Consider the following 24800-nt stretch of genomic DNA (forward strand, 5'->3'; position numbering starts at 1 on the left):
GACATTTACTACCTGTGTGACCTTAAGCAAGTTTCCTAACCTCTCCGTATCACTTTACTCATTTGTAAAATGCAGATAAGAATTACATATACCTGTCAGCCATTGTTTAAGGATTGAATGACTTAATATTAGCAAAACACTTAAAAGAACTTTATTAAAAAAAAAAGCAATTTGCCACATCTTTCATTTTTTACTCCCCAAAGGCTCAATTCTTTTAACCAATTCTTTTGATATTTTCCCCATATCTCTAAATAAACATGTTTATACTGCTAATTCTTGATTTTTTTCAATTGTAGCCATTATCTCACTAAGGAAGATGATGATTTCTCTCTTTTTCACCCCTCCACCCTCTTACATGCACATGCAATTCCTATACCCTCATCCTCCTAAAACACTTATAATTTTAGCAAGATCGATATTTTTTGTTTACATTGTAATGATCATTTTCCTTTCCTGGATAACTTTTTGTTCTCCCTATAGTTAATAATCATCTTTTATTGTGTGTTTTCTGATTTTCTATATGGTTAAAACTAATTAATCTCCAAGCTATTCTCCAATTTCCTCTCAATACAATCGCATAATTTAGTATTGTTTCAATTGAATCCTCCCAAAGAATCCACTCATGGAGTCCTCTGACCTGCTCCAGTCTACACTGGTTACTGGCTGCCTCTGTGTCTGGTGCACAGCTGTCGCCCTAGGATATCCTTTCACCACCATATTGAGGCATCTTCTTGCCACTCTCCAATATTGGATTTCTTCTTTTTGTATCTCATGTCTTCCTTTTTGTTGAGTTAGTCTCTCATTTTAGCAAAGCCTTTCCTCTAGTACCTTTCTGAGAGGATACTTGGGAGTTAATTTTTGGATACATTCAATGTCTAAAGATGTATTTATTCTACTTAACACTTATTTAAGGGTTTGAAGAAGTATAGAATTTTCAGTTGAAATCATTTTCCTTCAGATTTTAAACGTGTTGCTTCATTGTCTTCTAGCTTTCAGTGCTGAGATGTCTGATGCCATTCTGATTCTAGAAGTCTTATATGAAACCTATGTTTTTTCTACTCTGGAGGCTTTCATTTTGTTTTTAGTAACTTCAGTATTCTAAAATTTCACTGTTATGTATGTGCCTTTGTGTGGCTCTATTTTTGTCTGTTGTGCTGCACACTTGGCAAGTCCTCTGAATATGGAAACATATACCATTCAATTATGGGATATTTTCTTAAATTATTTCATTAATTGTTTCTTCCCCTTCTTTCCTCTGCTCTCTCCTGTGAGAACTCTTATTCAACTGTTAACCCTCGTAGACCAGTCCTTGATTTTTCTCTTTTTCCTCTCTCCTACTTTCCATTTCCATGTCCTTTTGTTCCACTTTCTCAGAGATTGCTCTAACTTTATTTTCTAGGGCTTCTATTGGGTTTTTCAGACTTTGATAACATATTTTTAGTTTCCAGTGCTCTCTTTTGTTCTCTGAATCTTTCTCTTACAGACTCCTATCCTTTTACAAGGAGCAACGTCTTTTCTTATCTTTCAGGCTAGTAATGATAGGCTTTGTTTCATTTTATATTTTCTTTTCTCAGCATAATCTCTCCCCTAAATAGCTCTTTTTGATTCTTTGTTTTTGGCTTCTGTCTTTCCTGTTACATGCTTTTTGCAACTGCCTGGTGATCCCTGGATGTTTGCTCTGTTTAAGAGAAGGGAACTCAATAGCCGTTGGGAAGCTCTGAGCACATGGATAGGGCTCTTTATTTATAGGTTTCCCTGTAAGGTGATCTGCCCTGCCTTATCTTTAGGAAAGCAGTGAAGCCAACATCAGAATCTTTAGGTGTATTCTCTTAGGCTAGTCTCCAAGGAAGTTTCTTCTAGCGTCCTTCCTGGAGGGTACAAGTTTAAGTACCACTGTTCTGAGAGCCCAATGGGGAAATACTCTGTATGGAAACTTTCATTTAATCCACCTGCTTGGAGTACATACTACCCCCTCTCCCCCATTTTTAACTGTACCCCGTGTCTACCACTTTAGAGACCTCTGTTTTTATGCTTTTCATAGAATAAGCCACTAGCTTTCTTCTAGAGTGGGGAAGAGGTAGTTGTCCACCTACGCAGGATACGGAAGGATATCTATAATTCTAACTGCTTTTTAAACAGACTTCAACAAATCCCCGATTTTAGCTCCACATTCACCCCCTACTCCCAGCAGTATATGGTTCTCATGGGGTGAGTCAGGTTACTTCTCAGCTTTCTCCACTGCTGGCTTAGGATTCATCTTTCTCAAGTCTGCTAAATCCATCTGTCCATCTGCTTTCCAGCTACCAAAATTCACTTGCTTTTGTTTCCTTTCCCATCTCTTTGTCTTTATAGATTTATGTTGTTTCCTTTTTAATTTTAATCTCTTTACTCTGCTTTTAGTGAGGTGTTGGGAGATAGTGGTATGTAATGAATATGTTCAATATGGTGCCTTTAACCAGAAGTCCTAGCAGCATCGTTTTTGAGCAGCATATGACCAGCCAAATTCATGGTCAAGTCAGAAAAAACTCCTTTTGCTTTGTTCTGCCAGGAATAACCATTACCAGCACAAGCTTGAAGCTGGCATGAATGCTTGCGTCAGTCAGCTCATTCGCTACTGCTCCTATAGGTTCCTAGGCAGAGCCACACTGGGCCTCAGCCACGGACCATGGTCCAGGTTTCCATGCCTAACAGCAGTGATATGGACCATGTTCTCATCTTCAGTGACATGTCTGTCAGGAGTTTAGTGATGACCCCAACAACCTCAGCTTCCCTTCATTACGTTTAAGACGAGAATTGAAATCAGTGATCATGTAGTTCATCTCCATGGAGCACTGTTTCCAAAGACTGTTATAGGAAGTCTACCACTTTTATCAGTGAGATCTCCATGTTGTAAATGGAAAAGCTGAACAGAAGCAATGGATGATTTGCTCACCACTGTTGCCACAGAACCTTGCACATAGTAGTGTCCCAATAAATATTTATTCAGTGAATGAATGTCTCAGTTTTTCTGGGTACTGGTTTTTTTTATCTTGGACAATCTACTTAACCTCTCTGTCTTATCTGAGGATGATAATTATACCTATGACTACAATTATTTTTTTAAGTGAACATATACACTGGAAAAAAACTGCCCCAGAATGGTAGCAGTGGTTGTACTAAAGTGACAGGATGATATGGGTGGGATTTTGTTGTTTTTTCTATTCTTCAGACTTTCTGTAATGTGCCTATATTAATTTTATAATGAAAAAATCTTAATGGAATATATAGACTTACAAGAAATGCTTTGCCAGCATTGAGAAGTGTATGAATATTAAAAGGCAATGGGGGGAGAGAGGAGGAGGGCAAAAGAGTTGATTCTTTTTTTTTTTTTTTTTGAGGAAGATTTGCCCTGAGCTAACACCTATTGCCAATCCTTTTTTTTTTTTTTGCTTAAGGAAGATTAACCCTGAGCTAACATCATGCCAATCTTCCTCCACTTTGTAGGCAGGATGCCTCCACAGATGGCTGATAAGTGGAGTAGGTCAGCACCTGGGATACGAACCAGCGAACCCAGGCCACTGAAGCCAAGTGTGAGAAACTTTAACCACTCTCCCATGGGGCCGGTCCCTTGATTCCATTATTTTAATCCCACCTTATACTAAATCACTCATATGGAGAGTACACACAAAACACCGAAGTGGTTTCCCCAGGAGTTATAAATCTCATTCATCTCCAGCATTTTTGAGGAGCTGTTCATTAATTGAGTTAACTACTGGCATCTCAAGATAGAAAAGCTTCTTGTAGGAATGAATGAGCTGAATCCCTACAGGAAACTGAGGATAAGTGATACTGAGGAGGCAAGAGACAGGAAGGGAGGAAGGTGGGAAGAAGGTACCGGTACTGCTGTTCTGCCAATGGAATTCACACTGTATTTTTTCCTATGTTCCAGAAAGTTCAAAATTACAAACCACGGGCCGCAAGCAGTCAGTCTCAAGGAGTCTGAAACACCTATTCCATTCCTCAAACAAGTTTGTGAAGACTTTAAAACGGTGGGTCCTGTGTAGTTTTTCCAGGAAGTCTTCACTTCTTAGGAACCAGCTGGTTTTGGTTATGAGTGGAAACTTGGTAGACATCTCTTTTTTGTTATTAAAAGAATATGAAGTTCACTTTTCTCCTGAGAATTCAGAGAACATCGTAATTTCTCTGAGTTCTAGCCAGTGAACTTGTGATACTCAGCAAGAAGATGCTCATAGGTATATTTTAAATTATCTTTTATCATGTCCAAACATATTTCATATTTTTTCCCATGATTCAGGCTTGGTAGAGGAGACAGCTGAGGACAATTTTTATTTTGCTTTTTTCTTTTTAGGGGACTCTACATAGCTGTTATATTTTATTACAAAGACAATATGCTAGTCACCAATGAAGATCAAATACCGATTGTTGAAATAGATGACTCTCACACCAGTTCCATTACACAAGATTTTCTATGGTTCACGAAGGTATACTGAGTTCTGATTTTATTTTTCCCCACTTTGCACCAATGTTACTGCACATAAATCTCTGAAACCTTAGTAGAGGGGTCCCCAGTGATCAAAGTATTGGGGTGGAAGTAAATTATCTCAAAGATCTCTTTCGGCTCTGATATGCCCTATGTCATACAAAATGCCAAAGTAGCATCTACACTACATTTCAAAGCAAAGAAGCTTGCATTCTGTCAGATCGTGTCTCCACTATTCTGAGTTATGGGATCATTTGGCAAAGACTAAAATGTGGATCTGACTGTTTCATTAACATTCAGATCTTTTTCCAATTGGCCAGAGATCAAAAAGTTGTTTCGCGTGTATCTGAAAATGGACTGGAGAACAAACATCAGGGGTCAGGTTTCCTTCTCCCTCCTTTGCTTTGATGCCACAACCTAAATCATGTACTGGCTTGGACGATGACATGACCTCGTGACTTCTTTTGCAGCTGTCTTGTATGTGGGAAGATATAAGGTGGTTGAGGCAAACTGTACCTATCTCCATGTCCTCATCCACAGTACTGCAAACTCGGCAGAAGATGCTTGCAGCAACAGCCCAGCTACAGGTGAGAGGCCAGGTTTCAATTCAGACCTCCAAAGAAGTTTTAGAAAAATTTGGTCAGCTCAGTTATCAATCCCACCTGGAAAGGAAAAGGGTGGGCTCCTTCCTCTTTCATATCCCTAGGCATATAAAGACTTCTTGGACAGTTTGAGCTGCACACTTGCTTATGTAGGGAACCAGTGCCTTTGGCAGTCTATTAGAAGAGAACCAGGGGTCTCTCTTCAAGAGTCTAGCAGTGACCCCCTAAATAAGGACTAAGGAGACTTGAGTTCTAGATTTGATATTAATCAGTCAACTCATTTCTCCTTTCTGGGCCTCAGTTTCATCACTTGCAAAATAAGAGGAGTTTGACTAGATCACTTGAAGAACCCTTGCTGCTCTGGCATCCTGTGTATCTATGAATGGAGTTGGAGAAAGAGACCAGCAGATATTCTGAAGTTTTTTGACTTGATGCTTTTGGTAAAGCACAGACATTTGCATACATTTTTGCTTACTTAAACAACAAAACAAAAATACCTCTTAAAAGCTTACCTTTAATCCTAAATTTATTCATCCTTCCGTACTATTAACCAATTGGATCAAATCCCCACACCCAGCAAAAATCTTTGTAGGTTACAGAGCCCCTCCTAGAAATGATGTTGAATTCTAACCAAGCTCTTCTTGGTTTTCCTTTCATTGTTTTCTGATATTACCTGAATTTGTGGTTCTTAGCACAGAAAAACATCTGCTACACGTAATTGTGGTCTTTAAGAAATCACTGAGCCTTTCTCAGTGATGGGTATCTACCTACAAAGCTGTCAGTTACATCAACTCCAGAAATATACATAATAGGAATCTAGGTAAGCTGCATTTGCCCAGGCGATACCAGCCAAGGCATAAAAATAGGGTCATAATAACAAAAAGTATTTCTACAGCTCCACCTCTACTTGCAATTACAGGACCTTCATTTCTTGACCCATGCAATAATAATAATTCGACTCCCTGCAATAATAATAATTATTGTGTCACTATTATAATTAATTCTGAAAGGTAACTCTTAGCCCGTCTGTGCTATACTCCATTGCCTAGGCGGTTTACTGTCTTGTGTCCTCAATGGCCTCAGAGATTTTAGCAAATAGCACTCTCCATTTCAACCTACTCTTCTTTTCTTTTATTGAGGTAACATTGATTTTTATTGATTTTATTGCGGTAACGTTGATTTATAACATTGTATAAATTTCAGGTGCACATCATTATATTTCAGCTTCTGTATAGACTGCATTGTGTTCACCACCAAGTCTAGTTCCCATCCATTACTGTACACATGTGCCCCTATACCCCTTTCACCCTCCCCTCAACCCTTCCCCTCTGGTAACCACCAATCTGTTCTCCATATCTATGTGTTTGTCTGTTTGTTTATCTTCCACATGAGTGAAGTTATATGGTAATTGTCTTTTCCGTCTGCTTTATTTTGCTTAGCATAATACCATCAAGGTCCACCCACATTGTTGTAAATGGCAAGATTTCATTTTTTATGGCTGAGTGGTATTCCACTGTGTGTGCATGTGTGTGTATATATACATATATATATATATGTACCACATCTTCTTCATCCATTCATTTGTTGATTGGCACTTAAGTTGCTTCCAAGTCTTGGCTATTGTGAATAATGTTGCAACAAGCATAGGGGTGCATATATCTTTTCAATTTAGTGTTTTCATGTGCTTTGGATAGCTACCCAAAAGTGAAATAGCTAAATCACATTGTATTTCTATTTTTAATTTTTTGAGGAATCTTCATATTGTTTTCCATAGTGGCTGCACCAGTTTACATTCCCACCAGCACTGTACAAGGGTTCCCTTTTCGCCATGTCCTCTCCAACACTTGTTATTTTTTATCTTTTTAATAATAGCCATTCTGATGGGTGTGAGGTGATATCTCATTGTAGTTTTGATTTGCATTTCCCTAATAATCAGTGATGTTGAACATCATTTCCTCTGTCTACTGGCCATTCGTATGACTTCTTTGGAAAATATCTGTTCAGATCCTCTGCCCATTTTTCAATCAGGTTGTTTGTTTTTTTGTTTTTGAGTTGTATGAGTTCTTAATATATTTTGGATATTACTTTCTTATTGGGCATGTGATTTGAAAATATGTTCTCCCAATTTGTATGTTGTCTTTTCACTTTGTCAAATAAATTCACATATCTGTGGGCAGCTAATTTTCGACAAAGGAGCCAAGAACATACAATGGAGAAAGAAAAATCTTTTCAACAAATGCTTCTGGGAAAACTAGACAACCACATGCAAAAGAATAAAAGTAGACCATTATCTTACACCAAAAACAAAAATTAACTCAAAATGGATTAAAGACTTGACTGTAAGACCTGAAACCATAAAACTCGTAGAAGAAAACATACGCAGAATGGTCTTTGGCATCCGTCTTAGCAGCATCTTTTTGAATACGTCTCTTCAGGCAAGGGAAACGAAAGGAAAAATAAATGAGACATCAAACTAAAAAGCTTCTTCAAGGCAAAGGAAATAATTTCACCTTACACTTAATTGCAGAATCTTCTCCTTCAACTCGAGGAGGAGTTCTTAGAGCCGGGCCATGATGACTGTACTGAATTCAAAGCACCTCTTCCTCACTGACCACCTTGAGTTGGACCAAGCTGCTGTACCTCAACCTGCTCTTTCTGTAGGATAAAGTTCATTCCCAGGAGGCTCCTTGGTCCCTTAGTGAAGTTCTTGCCCAGGACACTCAGACTCCCTAGTGAACTCTCCCATTAGCCCACCATTCAGTCCAGACATGCTTGGATCACAAACTGAATAACCTTAGAATCTCAAGTAGGCTTCTTTATTGTATGTTTATTGGAGGCTTCCTAGAACACTTTCCTCTGATGTCAGTACCATGAGAAGAATCAGGTTATCACAAGCCAGTGCAGTTAGATGTTGAGGTGCTAGAGGGAAGATATGATGGTCAGTGTGCCCTACTCAACTACTCCAGTTGCAGTGACTCTTGGATTTCCTTGGCCCCCCAATGTATTCACCCCACCACTTTTCATAGTGCATCAGCCCACTTCTGAGGTCATTTCCCTGCTTGTCTAGCTTAGATTCCTCAGCCCATCAGAATCATTCTCTTGAAAATACTCTAAATTTCTGGTCACTGTCTCCCTCCATATTACTTATTTGAAAAAATCTAAAGCCCAGATGAATCCAACTGTCTAAACTGAAGTAGTTGCACATTGCTGCAGAAAAATCACAAAAAAGAGAGTTGACTGCTTTTATGTTATGTTATATTAAATTCGTGACTACAATTCTCACATGTAATGTTCCATTTCCCTGCTAAATTCACTTTCCCAAACTATAAGGAAACCTCCATTCTTCCACATCCCTCCCCCTTCCACACACTCTCCATCCCCACATCAGGTGATGACTTCACTGTATAATTCACTAAGAAAATAAGTGGGAATTAATTATTTTTCTATCACTAAGTTTAAAAGCCTGCTTGCCTTGACCCCACTTTCTCTTTCTTCTCTCCTATTCCAATAAATAAAATCTCACTCCTCCTACCAAAGGCTCATCCCTCCACATGTGCTTTGGATCCCCTTCCCTCCCATCTTTACTTAAACATACTCACGTCTCTCCAGTTTAACCTCCCCTCAAAGCCTTTCTTCGATCCTACATGCCCATTCAGCTACCAAACTCTCTCTCTTCTCTTCCTTAGACCCAAACTTCTTTAAAGAGTTTGCCTACATTCTCCTTTTCCATTTACTTCCTCATTTCCCATTTAGTTCTCAGTCTTCTCCCTGACTTTGGTACCACCATGCCTACCAACTGCTCTCTCAGGCCACCAGTAATCAGAGGCAGATGATGCTCATAAAGCTTGTGCCTCAGGGCCCCTCACTTACATGAGCCCCTCTGAGTGTGGGAATCATAGAGTGTTTTAGGTGGGGAGGTTGCAATCAAGAAGCATTTCTAGTACAGTGACTAAAGAAATCTCAGTGGGGCAAAGGGACTGGAAATTCTAAATACTCCAGTATTTGAGGAGATTTCCCTTCTCATTCTAAATAAATATTCACTTTTACACCTAATGTTTACATTTGTAATTCTGTATTCTTTCTCTTAAAGAGGGCCCCAAAATTGAATGCTGCAGGCCCCCACAGAACCTGGATCCATTCCTGCCAATGACTTGAGTTTCACTAAATCCGATGGACACTTTTAAATCCTCTTTGCAACTGACACCTCAGCAGCATTTGATACACTTGGTCCTGCTCTCCTTTTTTAAATTGCCACATCACTTGGCTTCCATGACTCCACACTTTGCAGATGCTGTCTTCTCTGCTTAGAGTCCTCTTCTACTTCTTTCCATTGCTAATTCCTACATATCCTTTAGATATTAGCTTAATTTGTATACTTCCTCAGAGAGCCTTTCTCTGATCTCCTGATTAAGTGAATCACTCTCATAGCACCTTGTATTCTTCATTCAGAACAGTGATCATAATACTATTAGTTAATTATTTGTATCACTATTTGGTTGGTACCCACTTGGATTTTGAGTCCCTGAGCTCAAGGCATGTATCTGCCTTGGTTACCACTACATCCTCCATGTGTGCCATGTGGTAGACCCTCAGTAAATACGAGTTGGATAAATAAATGTATTTGTCAGTCCAACCCCTGTACCTCAAAGATCACACTTGAGGGTACTCTATCTAACCAAAGGGAAAAAGGATCACAGAAACATACCTCATGCCATAGTTCCACCTGGATAGTTCTCCAGACCTGCGTGGTGATTAGTGTCTCATATTACTCAATAAACAGTTACCCCTTACAGGGCCTATCAAAGGCGAGAGCACTGTCATGCATTCCCTTCTCCCATTCACATTTCTCTTTGTCTGCTTAAATAATAGGAGTCACTTTCATCTTTTTTTGTAGGACCTATTGCCCAAACTATTTGCTGATCTTTAGAATGAAAATGTCTGGAAATACTGAAACCACATTTTTTAGGGGGAGCGAGAGTGACACGGCACAGCAAAAGCTTTTCGGAAGAGGAAGAAAAATAAATTTGGGAAAATTGATACTTAATATTTTAGGTCTCTTTACTAATCTAACATTTTTACAATGTCCTGAGAAAAGTAAAAATGCATTCTTAAATAGCTTGATTGGCAACAGCCATACATAAATCCTGTTGCTTTACCTCTGGTATATCATATTTTAGTCTCTTCCCCTTTCCAGCATCACTACCTCTGCCTGATTACTCTAGTACAACAAAAGCCTTCAAAGTCATCCTCCTGCTTCCAGTCTTAACACCCTCCAATCCATTCTCCACACTTTTGCCATAGTAGCAAATAAATATTCTGGCCATGTCATTAGGGAATCGGACTCATATCCTTTCAAGAGCGGCCTAGACATTTTATCATGGCACACAAAAGCCTTCATCACCATCTTTCTCCCCATCCTCTGTTTCCATACCACCCTGACTTACCTTCATCACAGTGCATACCAACCACTGTGCATCCTGTGCCTTATTTTCTGCTCTATACTGAGGTCCTTTAATACATAATAATAAATAATAATCATAAAACAACTTCCATTTATTGAACAGAATAGGTGCCAGGCACTGTACTAAGTTCTTTACAAACTATATCTCATTTAATCGTCACCATACCCTAAGAAGAAAGTACTATTATTGATATTCATTTAACAAATGATAAAACTGAGGCCCAGAAAGGTTAAGTAACTTGCCCAAGGCCACATAAATAGGAAGTAACAGAGTCCAGACACAAATCCAGATCTATATAACTTCAAAGCTTGCATTCTTTCCAATACTTCATCATCTTATTGTGTGTTTATCTACAAAAAGCAGCCAAAAAATGTAAATAGAGGAAATAATCCACATTATAGTTAAAAAAGAAAAAGTAGAAGTATATCCAGCATCATTTGGAGCCTATTTAGGAGAAGTGGTTTTAAATTTTATTGGAAAGAAGGTAAAGTATGAATTAATTAATTGATTAATATTACCTAGGCAGGAGGAGAGACAAGTATCCGCCAGCATTTGGATTAAAAAAAATAATAAGATGAGAAAACCTCTAAGTGGCCAAGACCCCACATTATTTTTCCTACTCTTAAGAAAATGGCAGACGCCCCAAGAGACAGAAGTGTACGTTGCTCTCATATTGAGAGGTATCTGAACTACTTATTCTCAAAATACAGTAATAATCTGACACTGTAAATTGAGTTACATTAAACTTTTCTCCTCCATAGCTTTTAGAAATGAGTGTTAGTAAGTAAAAGCCAAGGTAACAATTTATGGATACTATGTCTTTTTCATTTTTCAAGGAGGGGGAAGAAAAGTTTCCCCCAAATTTTTCTTTTTCCAGGCCCTCATATCTTTCCTCTGCACTTCCTTCAAATTCCCATGTCTTTCCAAACTGAAAAAGGTCTCTAAGTATTGTGTATCTGTCTGGGGCTTACTGACAGTTCTGTGATTTGTTCTGGTTATACCCTAGATGCATTCCTGCAAGCCATTGGCTGGTTTTTATTCTTCTCTACCTTGTAGGACCCTTAGGATTCCCAGATCTCCTAACCTTAATTGCATAGTATGACAGGTATTAACATGATCTGTTTTTCCTTTAGGCCCTAGAACATAGTTGAAATTTATTTTATCAAGGATATTCTGCTTTTAACCCAGAGCTAGCTATCCAAACAAATTTGATGTCAATAAAGAACTTCAGGAAGACTTTTAGTGCTTTCTTGTTCAGCCCATTAATCAACATATCCAAAGTTGACAGTGAACCACTGAGAATAACTCTGCTTAAATGAAATGACCACCTTATTCAATGTCTACTCACTAGCTTTGGTCCAAAGTAAATCATATTTTACAGTGTGCTAATGATAATACGTTAATGCAGTCAACAAAAAGTTATTGAGCTCTTACTACATACTAGGCACTGTGCAAGGAACCCAGAGACACAGAGATAAAACCACCATGATCTCATGACATGTACATCAATATGTAGGAAAGCCAGAGTCATGCTAAGATACAAGTTTACACAGGAAGCAGTAGGGGACAAAAGAGGAGATGGTAAATTCTACCTGAAAGAATTGGGAAAATCCTCCCAGAGAAGGTGAAACCTGGTCTGAGTCTTGAATATGAGTAAGTGTGAGCCAGAGTGGGATTCCAATTAGAGCAGGCAAGAAAGCCCATACCCTGCCTGTATCAAGCTTGAGAGTTTACAAAACACTTTCTCAGGCATTGGTTGACTTAATCCCCCAAACACCCTATAAGGTAAGAATTAGCATAAGGGATGTCTGAGTTGTAAAGACCCTTAATTTTAGATGATGAAACTCAGGGCAAGGGAGGGTAAATAATATTTCAGAAGTTTAAGAGACAATGAACAGCAGCCAGCCCTGAAACTCAACACTAGGATAACTAAAGGCTTAGTAGCAGTGGCGTGCTGGAGCCAACTGGCTCAGGAGAGCCAACTGTTAAATATTCAGGAATTTTGAAAGCCTGTTGTCAAATCCTTGGTAGCTTGAAAGCGGCTATGGCAGGAATATTTACACCACAGAAATTGGCATATGCTATAAATCACATCATTTTTTTTTTTTGATACCCAGTTTACCAGCATACCACTGCTTATTGGCCAATATTACTTTGTAGCAAACTGCCTTTATATAAAACTGTAGTGCCACATAGGGCTGGACTAAAAGCCTTGCCCAATTACTTCTCTATGATTCAGAAGTCAATTATTGGAAAGGAATAACCTGAGTGATTAGGCCATTTTTAAAGATAGTAATCCTGCCAAATGAATTTTTATAATATGTCAACAATTATTTAGGAAATTTCTTACTTATGTGTCTCGCCCTTGTGAGAAAAAATAAAAGATTTAAGACACAGTCCCTTCCTGTGAGGGAACATTCTGGAGTTTTCATAGATGTGGATAATAACCAGCAGACTCATTCACTTTTAGGTCATCTTTGTCACTTTTACAAATTCCAGTTCTAATTTTGCTCTCCTGCTAACAGGTTATCTCATCAGCATTTACGTGAGCTCACGAAAATAACACCTAGGAGCTCTGAGATGATTTATAATTTTTAAAAATCATATATATTTAAAGGAAAAGGGCGTTTTGTCCTATTCATCCAGTGCTCTAGGTTAGAAATCTTAAAACCCTGCATATTTGTAAAACTCTGTTTATTTTAATAGCATCAACCCGGGCCCCTCCACATTTAACGTGGCATCATTCTCTTTCTGCCTTTCTAAAAGTATTGTCTGCCTCACGTGACCTAGCTCACAAACTATCTTAACAAAATTCTAAATAAATACAACCCCCTGAAAGGTAGATAAGTCAAACCAAGCCAATCTCCCAATTAAAGGGTCTTGAAAGGAATATGCAGTTATTCGGGGACCTGTACAATGTGCTACATTGTCAATTCACTTCTTCATTTCAAGCAACCACTCTTCATACCATAAGCTTACTGTAGATCTCTTGAAAACTCCACAAGTAGCATACTTGAAATATCAGGCATTTTTCTTTAAAACATCTGGGATTCTCTTCAAGTACTGGTAACTGAGGTTTATGTGCTGGTGTGTCTATGTGGGTAAGAGATATTTACAGATATTGAATTTGCTTAAAAAAACATAATTTTTGTGCCTCTTGCTATAATCTTTGCAGGCTTATGATGAAGACATTTTCTCTGAGCTTCTGTTAAGTACATTTCTGTAATGCCACATATTCTAGCTTTAAGTCTGCTTTAAAAAAAAAAAAAAAGCTTCTCAGAAACATCAGACAATTATCCCCAGTGTCTTCTGTTGCAGTTATGTTGCTTTGTTTGCATAGCATCATCTAAGCTATCAGAAATCTATTTGTTTCTAGAATTTACTTGGAACACACAACCTGGGAAGAGTTTACTATGAACCCATTAAAGACCGGCATGGAAACATCCTCATAGTCACCATCAGAGAGGTGGAGATGCTCTATTCATTTTTTAATGGCAAATGGATGCAGATTTCAAAGCTGCAAAGCCAGAGGAAATCTCTGTCAACGCCAGAGGAGCCAACAGCCTTAGACATTTTACTGATAACCATCCAGGTATGTAGTCTTTTCAATTTCCTAATATATTTGAAGTTCCAAACACACTTGCTGAGGCTCTAGTGAAATATATCAAGAGCCATTTACATATGTAGTGATAGAGTGGAGAGGTCTGGAGACATGTCATTGCTTGTATTCCACACATAGGAAAGATTCACAAGCTTATTTTTATTTATCACTCTCCAGATCTAGAATTCATGAAGCAATACAAGAAGTAAGCACCCTAAAAATGCCCCTGACCAATGAACCAATGAAAAACAGTGAGACAAATGTTTGAGTAAGGGATTTACTGATACATATATACAGTCTAGAAATGTATTATTATTATTACAGTCCATTCAGGTATTGGTTTAATGTATATACATATATACAGCCAGTCCTGGTGATCTAGTGGTTAAGATTCGGTGCTCTCACCACCATGGCCTGGGTTCGTTTCTCTATCAGGGAACTACACCATCTGTCTGTTGCCTATCATACTGTGGCAACCAGAGCAAAAACACTGGGCAGAGTTCCACTCTATTATACACAGGGTGGCTAGGAGTCAGAATCAACTTGATGGAACCAAAACCAAATATATATATATTGGTTGCATGCACATATATATTAAAACATTTTGAAAAAAAACACTCTTACATATATTTACTCTTGCTTGTTCCTTCTAATATCCCCTGGGATAGACAGGCATGATTAAATTCATTTTAGGAATGAAATAACTGAGGCTCAAAGAGAGCAAGTGACATAGGCAGATTTAGTGAAGCTAATGAAACTTCAGCATCATTCAGTTCTTCACTTGCACAAGGCAGTGGCAAGGACCCTATCAATTTCACATTCATAATTTTGTATTCTTCTCCTTAAAGAAGGCATCGAAAATTGTATTAGCTTCAGACCCCCCAAAACTTGGATTTGCCCCTGGGCACACAGCTAGAAAATGGCAGAGCTGAAACTTGAACTCAGATCTTCTGATGAGAAGTAGACTTCTTTCTGCTATGTTACAACACATTCCAGGGCAGGAGTTAGGATTTTAGTCAGTGACGGATGGGAGATGAAATAAAGGATGAAAGACTCACCTAAGAACCCAATAGCCACCAAAATTCAAAATTCAGGCAGCTTAGGTCCAGACTCAGCCGAGATGGCAGAACCCAGATACAAACCCACATCTTCTTCTCTTGAGTCCAGTGCTCTCTACATGCCGCCACACTGCCTCACATGTTCTCATGTGAACATAGGTTTCAAGCTGTTTCTTTTTCTTTTTCTTTTTTCCTTCTTCTCCCCAAAACCCCCTAGTACATAGTTGTATATTTTAGTTGTAGGTCCTTCTGGTTGTGCTATTTCTTTTTATTTTTTTCTTCCCTTTATTTAAATCCAGTGATAGGATGAGTTTTACAGAATTCTCCAGTTAGGTGGCAAAGCTGGCAGAAACATCTACCTTGAGCCCTGTGCAACCAATAGCATTTATCCACAAAACAGCCAATTTGGAGTAATGGGAAAGAGAGGGCTCAGTCCTGCACAAATGAGCCAAATTCAAGCCTTGGCCCTGGGAGCCCCTCATAATCACCCTAAACAGCTAAGCCACCAGACCACTAACTTACTTTCATTCCCTATTGAGGGGTGGCTGGTGACCTTCCCATTACTTGTCCTGGTCCAAGCCAGGACAAAGTCCAATGTCACAAAACTACGCTAATTGGTCAAAGCCAATACCTCTGGATTTGATTTTATGGAATTTGAGTTCATATGAAATTGATAGAGGGTGTGCGTGTGTATGTATGTGAAGGAGGTGGGGGCAGGGAACAGACACATTCGTGGCTCCCCTCTTCACCTTTTACAAGCAAGTGCTAAAAGAAACATTTAAAAAATCATAATAAATTGAGCTTTTACAGGGTGACTAATACACTAATCCCCTATAGGGATAAACTGGGGTCTGGCCTACCTTTGCTCCTAGAAACACAGCACAGGCCCCAGCATGATATAATACCTGGTTTCTCCTAGAGTTATTACATTAAAAATGTGTTACAGGTGCAGAAAAATTCCAATCTGGCGAAAGGTTGTTAGAGAAGGAGACCAAAAATAGAGGCAAGATCAGGTTTCCACACAGATCCAAGTGGAAAATTTACCCCCGCTGACTGGCACATTCCTGCTTGATGTCATACCCACCCACCCCCACTCCCCCAGCTTTTCTCTCTCACCTCCTTCCCATACAGGTCTTACACTGGAGAGGAAACAGGGAATAAAACTACTAGGGCTGGTATCCAGTCACTCCTAGACTTAAGATTTAATTGTGTCAGGAGCTGGCCCCACCAATTCAACATGAAAATATAGATAGGTCTTGATGGTTCCCCAAAGCAGGCTGGGTAATTCCCACAATTCTAGGCCACAAACCACTCTCTTTTCTCAGGGTCAGTAGAATGATGACCGCCAGGCTTTCTGATTGGAAGTCTGGGCTTCTTTCTACTACAACACACCACATTCTGGGGCACCACTTTGGAATTAGGCTGACTGGGTACGATTCCTGACTCCACCTTTTCTAGTTATGTGGATAAGGTAAGTTACTTAACTTCTCAGCTCTCATATTTTCTCCTCTGAAAAACAACCCTAATTTATAGGTTTCTAATGAAGATTAAATGAGTTATATATAAAGCATTAGAAAAGTAGCACAAAGTGAGTGCTCAATAAATGTTAGTGATTTTTATTATTTCTCTACTTAGAAAAACCCAAGCAATGCTAGGCTCACCTCAGGGTACACCCAGTCCATCTCTTCCTCATCCCTGCTCTCCTAAGAGATGGCCCTGGTACTAGCTCAATCATCCTTTGGGGCATTTTATCACTTCCTCTACCTTTCCATGAGAACTAAGGAAAAGTGGTATAAAGACTGTATGACCCACAATGGGGTTTTCAAAACAGATAAGGGCTTTAAGATATCTGGGCCCATAACTAATCTACTAATCCCTGGGGCCCCAGAAAGCTCCAGAGTCTAACCCTCTCAAATTCCTGACCCTCTCAAGTCCCAGACTTTCATAACAGGCCTCTCTCATCTATCTGGAAGAGAGAGAGAAATCCTTCCCACACTTGCCTGGGAAGAAAAAGAGAGTTATTATGGACAAGTTAGAGTCCCTGTGAGCAAACTAATTGGCAGAGTATTTCCAATAGGGAGGCCCCACTCAGGTGCTGAGTTACTCTGACCATGATCTGCAGGGGTCACTTCAATAACTTTAGGTGAAGTTTTCTCTGAAGATTAATCTCTCACATTTGGAATACATTTTCAAGTTTATAACACTTCCTCACATCTATGATATCATTTGATCCTCACGAAAACCCAATAGTAAGGCTGAGTAGGAAATTTTATTGTGTCCAGTTAACTGATGAAGCCATGGATTTTATGGAAATAACTCATCAAAGTCATCTCAGCCAAAAGCAGCACAGGAGGGACTAGTCTTCTGACTCCTAGCCTGGTGCTCTTCCCATTCTACCATGCTGCTTGACACACCCTCCCTCTCCTTTTCTCTGGATCCTTTTTTAAGTGTGATCCCAGGGGCCAGCCCAGTGGCGCAGTGGTTAAGAGCACACATTCTACTTTGGTGGTCCGGGGTTCGCCGGTTCGGATCCCAGGTGCGGACATGGCACCACTTGGCAAGCACCACTTGGCAAGCCATGCTGTGGTAGGCATCCCACATATAAAGTAGGGGAAGATGGGCATGGAAGTTAGTTCAGGACCAATCTTCTTCAGCAAAAAGAGGAGGATTGGCAACAGATGTTAGCTCAGGGCTAATCTTCCTCAAAAACAAACAAAACAAAACAAAACAAGTGTGATCCTAGAGAAGTTGTGGTAAAGTCAGTCTTCTACCCCCTCTCATCCCTGCTTTCCTTCTCTTTTTCTCCTTCGGCATTCCTTATTACCTCCAGGGACCCAGTGTCTTCTTCTTATACCCTAGATGCCCAGGACCTGCTGTCTATTCTGCCCTTTTCTGCTTTTCTTCCAGTACATTCCTGCTCTTTCTATCCCCAAGCAACCTCTAACATGGGGATCAAAGACTATAGGAATCAGAAATATTAATGGAAATATGCCAGTTGGGCTAGACATGAGAAACAACTGGGTTTGCCTAAAAACTTGTTCACCAATGTTCACAGCAGAATTATTCATAGTAGCCAAAGAGTGGAAACAACCTAAATGTCCAACAACTGAGAAATGGATAAACAAAAGTGGCATATCCATATAATGGAATATCATTCAGTCATAAAAATGAATGAAGTACTGATCCATGCTACCATGTGGATGAACCTTGAAAACACTATGCTCACAAGTGAAAGAGGCCAGTTGCAAAATGCCACATATATTGTATGATTCCATTTATATGAAATATCTAGAATAGGCAAATCCAGAGATAGAAAGCAGATGAGTGGTTCCAGGGGCAGAGGGAGGAGGAACTGGGGAATGACAGCTAATGAATGCAAGGTTTCTTTGTGGAATGATGAAAATGGTCTGGAATTAGATAGTGATAATAGTTGCACAACCTTGTGAATATAGTAAAAAGTACTGAATTTCACACTTTAAAAGGTTGAATTTTATGGTATGTGAATTATATCCCAATTAAAAAAAAGAAACAAGTGGAAATAATAGAGACTGTAGTAATATGGAGAGCTCTTGTCTCATCAAAAGAACATCCCTATTCAGCCTGAGCTAACTGCAGTGGAAGAAAGTGGTCCCAATCTTGAAATATTTCCCAATTTTTAAAGAGAAACTGAATTTTAAAGAGAAACTGAATCCAGAGTTCTGAATAAAATCTCTTTATTTTTAAAAGTTAGAAAATAATTCAGAAACTGTAAGTTATTTGCAATCGATATAATTTCGGGCCCACAAAGACCACCAGCCACCATTTTATGATCTCTGCTGTCTCTAGATAATTCAGCTTGAATCCCCTATCCAGCAAAACAAAAGCCCTGTAGTTACTGGAAAAGCAACTATAAATTGTTCCTCTAGCAAGCTCTTAGGATATCTGATCACAAAAGAGAGGTTGGATATACCCTTCCTAGTTACTGCACCAGCACAGCATATTCTCTCCCAGAGGCCCAGCCCCAGACCCCACTACCTCTGGGCCTCTCACTTCATATTTAATAAACATTTTTTCAGCACCAGCTAAGTGCCAGGAACTCTTCTAGGTGCTATGGGAAAAACAAATGAACAAGTCAAGGTCCCTGCTCTCAAGGAGCTGAGTCAAGGCAGGGAGACAGACTTGTAAACAAATCAAGGTAATACAAGGCAGAATTAAACTAGAGCCCTGATAGCAGCACAAACAGTGTACTATGGAAACACAGACAAAGCAGCTAGTAATTCTACCTGGAAATATCAGGGAAGGTATTGTAGAAGAGGTGACATTTGACTGAGCCATGAAGGGTAAATTAAGGTCACCAGGTGGAGGAAAAAAGAGAGACAAAAAGAGACAGGAGAGGGAAGAGAGAAAGAGGGAGGGGAGAATAGGAAGAAAGGAAGGTGGGAAGGAAGGAGGAAGGGAGGGAGGGAGGGAGGAATTAAATAGAATTAAATTAAATAGAAGGCATGGTAGAGAAATGACACAGAATCTGGAAGAGTAGATCTCACCCTCCCTTGGGTCCACAATGGACCTTACACATCCTTCTTATGGCCTTTATCACGCTGGGTTAGAAAAACTTGCTTGCGTGTCTCTCTCACACACTAATGTGAGTTCCATGAAGGGAAGGATCATGTCTTATTCATCTTGATGTCATTAATATCCTAGCACAATGCCTGATACATAGTAGGTGCTCAATAAAAGTCGGTAGAATCAGTGAATTCATGAACCAACAAAAAAATAAAAGAGAGATTAGGTAAGGTACAGGGAAGGAAAAGCAATCCATTTTGGCTGGAGACAAGAGACACAAAAGGGCTACAGTGAAAGTAGAGGCTAGAAATGCAAGTTAGAGGTCAAGTCAGGCTATATATAAACCCACAAGCCTTTGCTTTAGTTTAGGAGGCCCATCTAGTGTACCTCAGATTATGTGAATGGGACAGCCTCTTTCTCTTCCCATGTATTTCTCGGGCTCCAAAACATTCTGACTAATGAAAGATCAAATGACTATGTAAAGGCAGGAAAACACATAGTAGATGCTCAGTAATAGTCTTAAAAAAAATTTGAATGAAAGAGTGAATTACTCCATCCCAGAATGGGGTTGGTTTTTACATAACCACAGTATGTTCCTAGCTCACATTCTATTTGTGGTCAGTTCTGGCCCTCACATGTTTTTCTTTTATACTCATACCCATCCTATATTTGTACTCTTGGGTTTGAGTCTTTACAAGCACATTTTCCTATTAGGTTTCAGCCTTAATTATGATAGGCTTAGTTTTCCAATGCATAGGGTCAATCAGAGCCTTATTACTATTTTGCAGAAAATCAAAACCACACAAAATTTGGGACCCACAAATTTGATACACACATTTTTCATTTCTTTGTCTGGAACATCAATGCATAAGCTGAACAGAATGGCCCCCAGGACCAGTCCCTACTGGATCATCACTCAATATGTCTACTATTCCCACACTATCTCTACCATCCACAAATCTTTAGCCTCAATATCCAGCCTATAAAAGTAATGTGGTCAAAACTCTACTTTTCCCAGATTATCTAGTGAAACAGATTACACTGGAGATTTCTCCCTGGTCTGCAGATCATGGTCTTTTGCTGTTAGAAATTGAAGTTGTCTGTGTGATTTTCCCTCCACAAAACCATGTTGACTGTATTTAGAATCTCAGAATTTCCTGAGTGACAGCAAATTGATTGTTTGATGGTTCTTTCTCATTTTTCCCAAAGATCAATAAGTTGGCAGTCTTTAATTACTAGAGTCATCCTGTGTTTCTCCTCTTTCTGTTTCAAAGATAGGCATATTTGCCCTTTTCAAGTCTTTAGGGACTTTTCCAGTTCTCCATCACTTCTTAAAAATAACGATCTGTGGGTCTGTAGCCACATCTGCTTGTACAGCAAGTACCCCTAGGGTACATATTATCAAATTCTGCTGATCTGAATACTTCCATTTTTCCTTCTCTCTTTTCTTTGATTACCTGTTCATTTCTCAAAATTTCACCTTGACTAAACTTCCTCTGATCCACAACTTACCTGTGATCAGTTCTGAAGAGACAGTATTAAAAAGTTCAGCCTTATCAATATCCTGATATTAATAAGAATTCCTTCCTTCTTGATCATGAAATCAAATATTTTCTAGTCTATTTTTTGGCCAAATATCCTAAAATTTGTTTAGCCTTTGCTTTTCTGGACATGCTAGTTATGTCTTTCTCCCAATTGTGATCATTCTTATTTTGTACCTCTTCTGCTGTTCTCATATGTTCTGTTTTAGAGACCTAGCCTGATTTCCATATGTTGTATACCTATTACATACAGAAATAGTACTGGGTACACTAAGGACATAAAGCAATAAAAAAACACAGCACTGTCATTACTTTCATAGTCTAGTTCAAGAAAAGAACACAAAAGAAGAAAAATATGTTAGGTTCTCCTTCCTCTGCTTGCCTACATTGCCTCTATTATAAAACCGATTTCAGTATACATACTGTGATCATTTGTTTCCTCATCTGTGTTTCTTGACCTCTCCAAAAGTAGGGATCATATCATGTTCACCTGAAACCCCAATGTCTCCTGGTAGTACCTGGCACATCACAGGAATTCAATATGTTTGATAAAGGATGGGACAGAGGAGACAATACACAATAGCATATGTCAGATGTTGTAGATCGTTAATTCTACAGAGGAGGGATCACTTCTTCAGAGTATAGTGGTTAAGGAAGGTCTCATACTTCTCTGTTCCATACAGAATTCTGTACAAGTTTAAATGTTGGTTTTTTTCTTCCTTTTCACCTTCCATACATTTAGTGGTAGAGTTGATTCCCTCTTTTTAACCCACTTTTAAAAAACAGGCTAAACTCTGGCCTGTAGGAATTCTTCCCTTCTAATCAGTTACCTGACTCATCACTCCTAACTCTGTTTCACCCCTGCACTGCCCAAATGTTTAAAAGTCTTACCTACTGACATGGGGGGGGAGGGGGGGAGGGTCTGTATTTCCAATTATTCATTATCTGAGTTCCTGCAGTCATATAATAGGGAAACAAAAGTCATAACCTAAATAGTTCACTAGAGAACTGGCCACATATAAAACAAAATTCCACACAAACATCCCTCTGTGCTTAATTAGGTTGGCACTTCTTGTTGCACCAACAACTTCATTCAGTCTCTGCTGCCTGTGGAATATTGTGATATGACAATATAATGCAAATTCAATGCAAATCTATTACAAGGTAAACTTTAAAATCTTGTAAAAGATACAGAATTTTGTGAAGCTGATGAAGATGATGTGGAGATCTAATCAAATCACATGCCAAGCTACCAACAATTGAGAATCTAGCAGTGGTAGATCAGTTAACAACTGAGGAACATAAAATGAACAAGAACTTTATAAGAAAATGACTTGAATATCAAAATTTTAAAAGATGCAAGGAAAATAAAATATATGAAGCCTTCAAATACTCTTGCAAATATTTCCTCTTGATCACATTGCGAAAATCAATATGAGGAACAGCATTTCAACTATCATACAATTTAGTCTAAAAAATTAAGCCAAAAAAATAATCAATAGTTTATTCTCTTCATTCTCAGAATTAGTTAATAATTATAACTACAACTTAAATGTTAATAATATAAGGTAAATCTATTGCTATTCCTTTTTGTTTCATTTTTCAAGATAATCAAATTTTTTTTCCTACTTACTATAATATTTTGATCCTATTTTAAATTTAAAAGACTACTCTTGATACCAATTTTCCTGAAATAATGACCCTTCCTGTACTGCTTTGTCAGCTTTTATACTTTCAAATTTCCTTTTTCCCCCAGCTAAACAATAAGATCTCCAAGAACAGAAATTATGAATTCTGTTTTTCTCTAGTACCCATCTCCACCACCACCAGCCCATTCCCAATCACAACCCACATACCTACCCCAGCACAGAAATCTGAGGAAAATAAGCACACAGAATATGTTAGTGACTGATTACCTGACTTGCAGGATAATTCTCCAGAAAGACTGGTTATACCGCCAACACATCCTCAACGTTTATGGTGGTATTTGAGGTTTCTCACCGTATTATTTACTATAGCTCCTTTAATTCATGACATGGCACACCTAAAAAAGGAAAAGGTTTTGAGATTGCCTTTCAAGCTGTTTTTGGCTTTTGTTTTTTTCACCCTACAGGATATTCTCTCCTATCACAAAAGGAGTCATCAGCGTCTCTCTCCTGGATTATATCTGGGTTACCTAAAGCTCTGTAGCTCTGTGGATCAGATCAAAGTTCTCGTTACCCAAAAGTTGCCCAACATTCTCTGCCATGTGAAGATCCGTGAAAATAATAACATTTCCAAGTAAGTTGTAGGAGTTTCAGTTTTCCTCATGATGAAACAATGGCTCAAGTGATAGGTTTGATGTGCCAGAAGGAAACTGAAGTGTTACTTCCCAGTGTAGTTGCTCTAGTGAGATGTCCTCAGAGGCCAGGACACTGGAGCACAGGCAGAGCTGCATTTTAACATTAGAATAAGGAGGGCCTGTGGTTTTGGTTGGTGGAAGGAGTGAGCACATTTAAAGGGGGCACTATCTTTTCACTTTCTTCTCTGTGCTATTCATGGTGTAACCACTGATGCTCAACTGATTAATGAGTAGATGCCCTTTTCTTTCAATATTGCTATTTCCATCTCTTTTCTTTACAATCTAATGTCATTTTTTAAAAAATATCACTTGTGGAAAAATGGGTTCTGGTACAACAACTGATTTCTCCTTAATCTTAAAGGACCCCCCTACCCTCATGCTCCTCACCCCTAACCCTCTGGCCTAAGGACTTTGTATGTTTCCTATACTCTTTATAGCTCTTGAGGGAAGAAAAGAAGTACCAAAGCCTGAGCTTCTGGAAACTGCTCTATGGTTTGGCATTATGGTGAATTACCCTGTTAGCTTTGGGAAAGTTGCCCAATGTTGGTAATCTGGCTCAGCTTTACAACTAGCCCTCTAGCAGGCCTCTGAAAGTTTACTAAAATGAACTGAATTGAGCTCAACATGAAAAAAAAAGGAAAGGAAATAGTAGATAAGAAAAGAAAAATAACTCTCCAGAGTTCATCAGGCTTCAGAGTACAAAATTAGATCCCCAGATTCTAGATACAGCTATGGATTTGCTTAACCAAGGGATTTGCTTTAACTATAGTATGTCACAATGTTTATTAAATACTACTTGATGACAATGAAGGAGATGATGATGATCTTGATTATGATGGTTTCTTCAAAGAACTCACTAGCTGCCATATTCTTTCACTTATTAACTACACCCAGACTTTAAGTCTGCCATCTGGTGGTCACTTCTACAATCAACATTAGTTATCTCCTCAGTCCTTCCCAAGAGGTTACACGGCTCATTTGTGGGTTGGTTCAGCAATGGTTACTTTCATCCACTTTCTAGAATTGTGTCTTAAAGGTTTAGATTCTTTTAGTGGTTATACTAACTAATTTCCCCCTGCCAAAGATCCAAATTTCATTTTTACAAAAGATTCCAGTAGCCTTCACTCCACCACTTTCATCTCCCTCATCCTTATAGACTAAACTGATTACTTA

At 38.9% G+C, this 24800-nt stretch overlaps 1 protein-coding gene across 5 annotated transcripts in view; it reads left to right on the forward strand.

The window, feature by feature from the left end:
- ANKFN1 (ankyrin repeat and fibronectin type III domain containing 1) overlaps positions 1-24800 on the forward strand; it is a 371662-nt gene that overhangs the window by 305849 nt on the left and 41013 nt on the right. For all 5 annotated transcript variants that reach the window (XM_070226368.1, XM_070226369.1, XM_070226373.1 and 2 more), the window contains exons 11-15: positions 3929-4028; positions 4349-4481; positions 4951-5067; positions 13921-14136; positions 23400-23566. In XM_070226368.1, coding sequence (XP_070082469.1) covers positions 3929-4028; positions 4349-4481; positions 4951-5067; positions 13921-14136; positions 23400-23566 — 733 coding nt within the window. The remainder of the gene's footprint in view (positions 1-3928; positions 4029-4348; positions 4482-4950; positions 5068-13920; positions 14137-23399; positions 23567-24800) is intronic.

This window comes from Equus caballus, chromosome 11 (assembly GCF_041296265.1).
Source record: "Equus caballus isolate H_3958 breed thoroughbred chromosome 11, TB-T2T, whole genome shotgun sequence".
Classification (NCBI taxonomy): domain Eukaryota; kingdom Metazoa; phylum Chordata; class Mammalia; order Perissodactyla; family Equidae; genus Equus; species Equus caballus.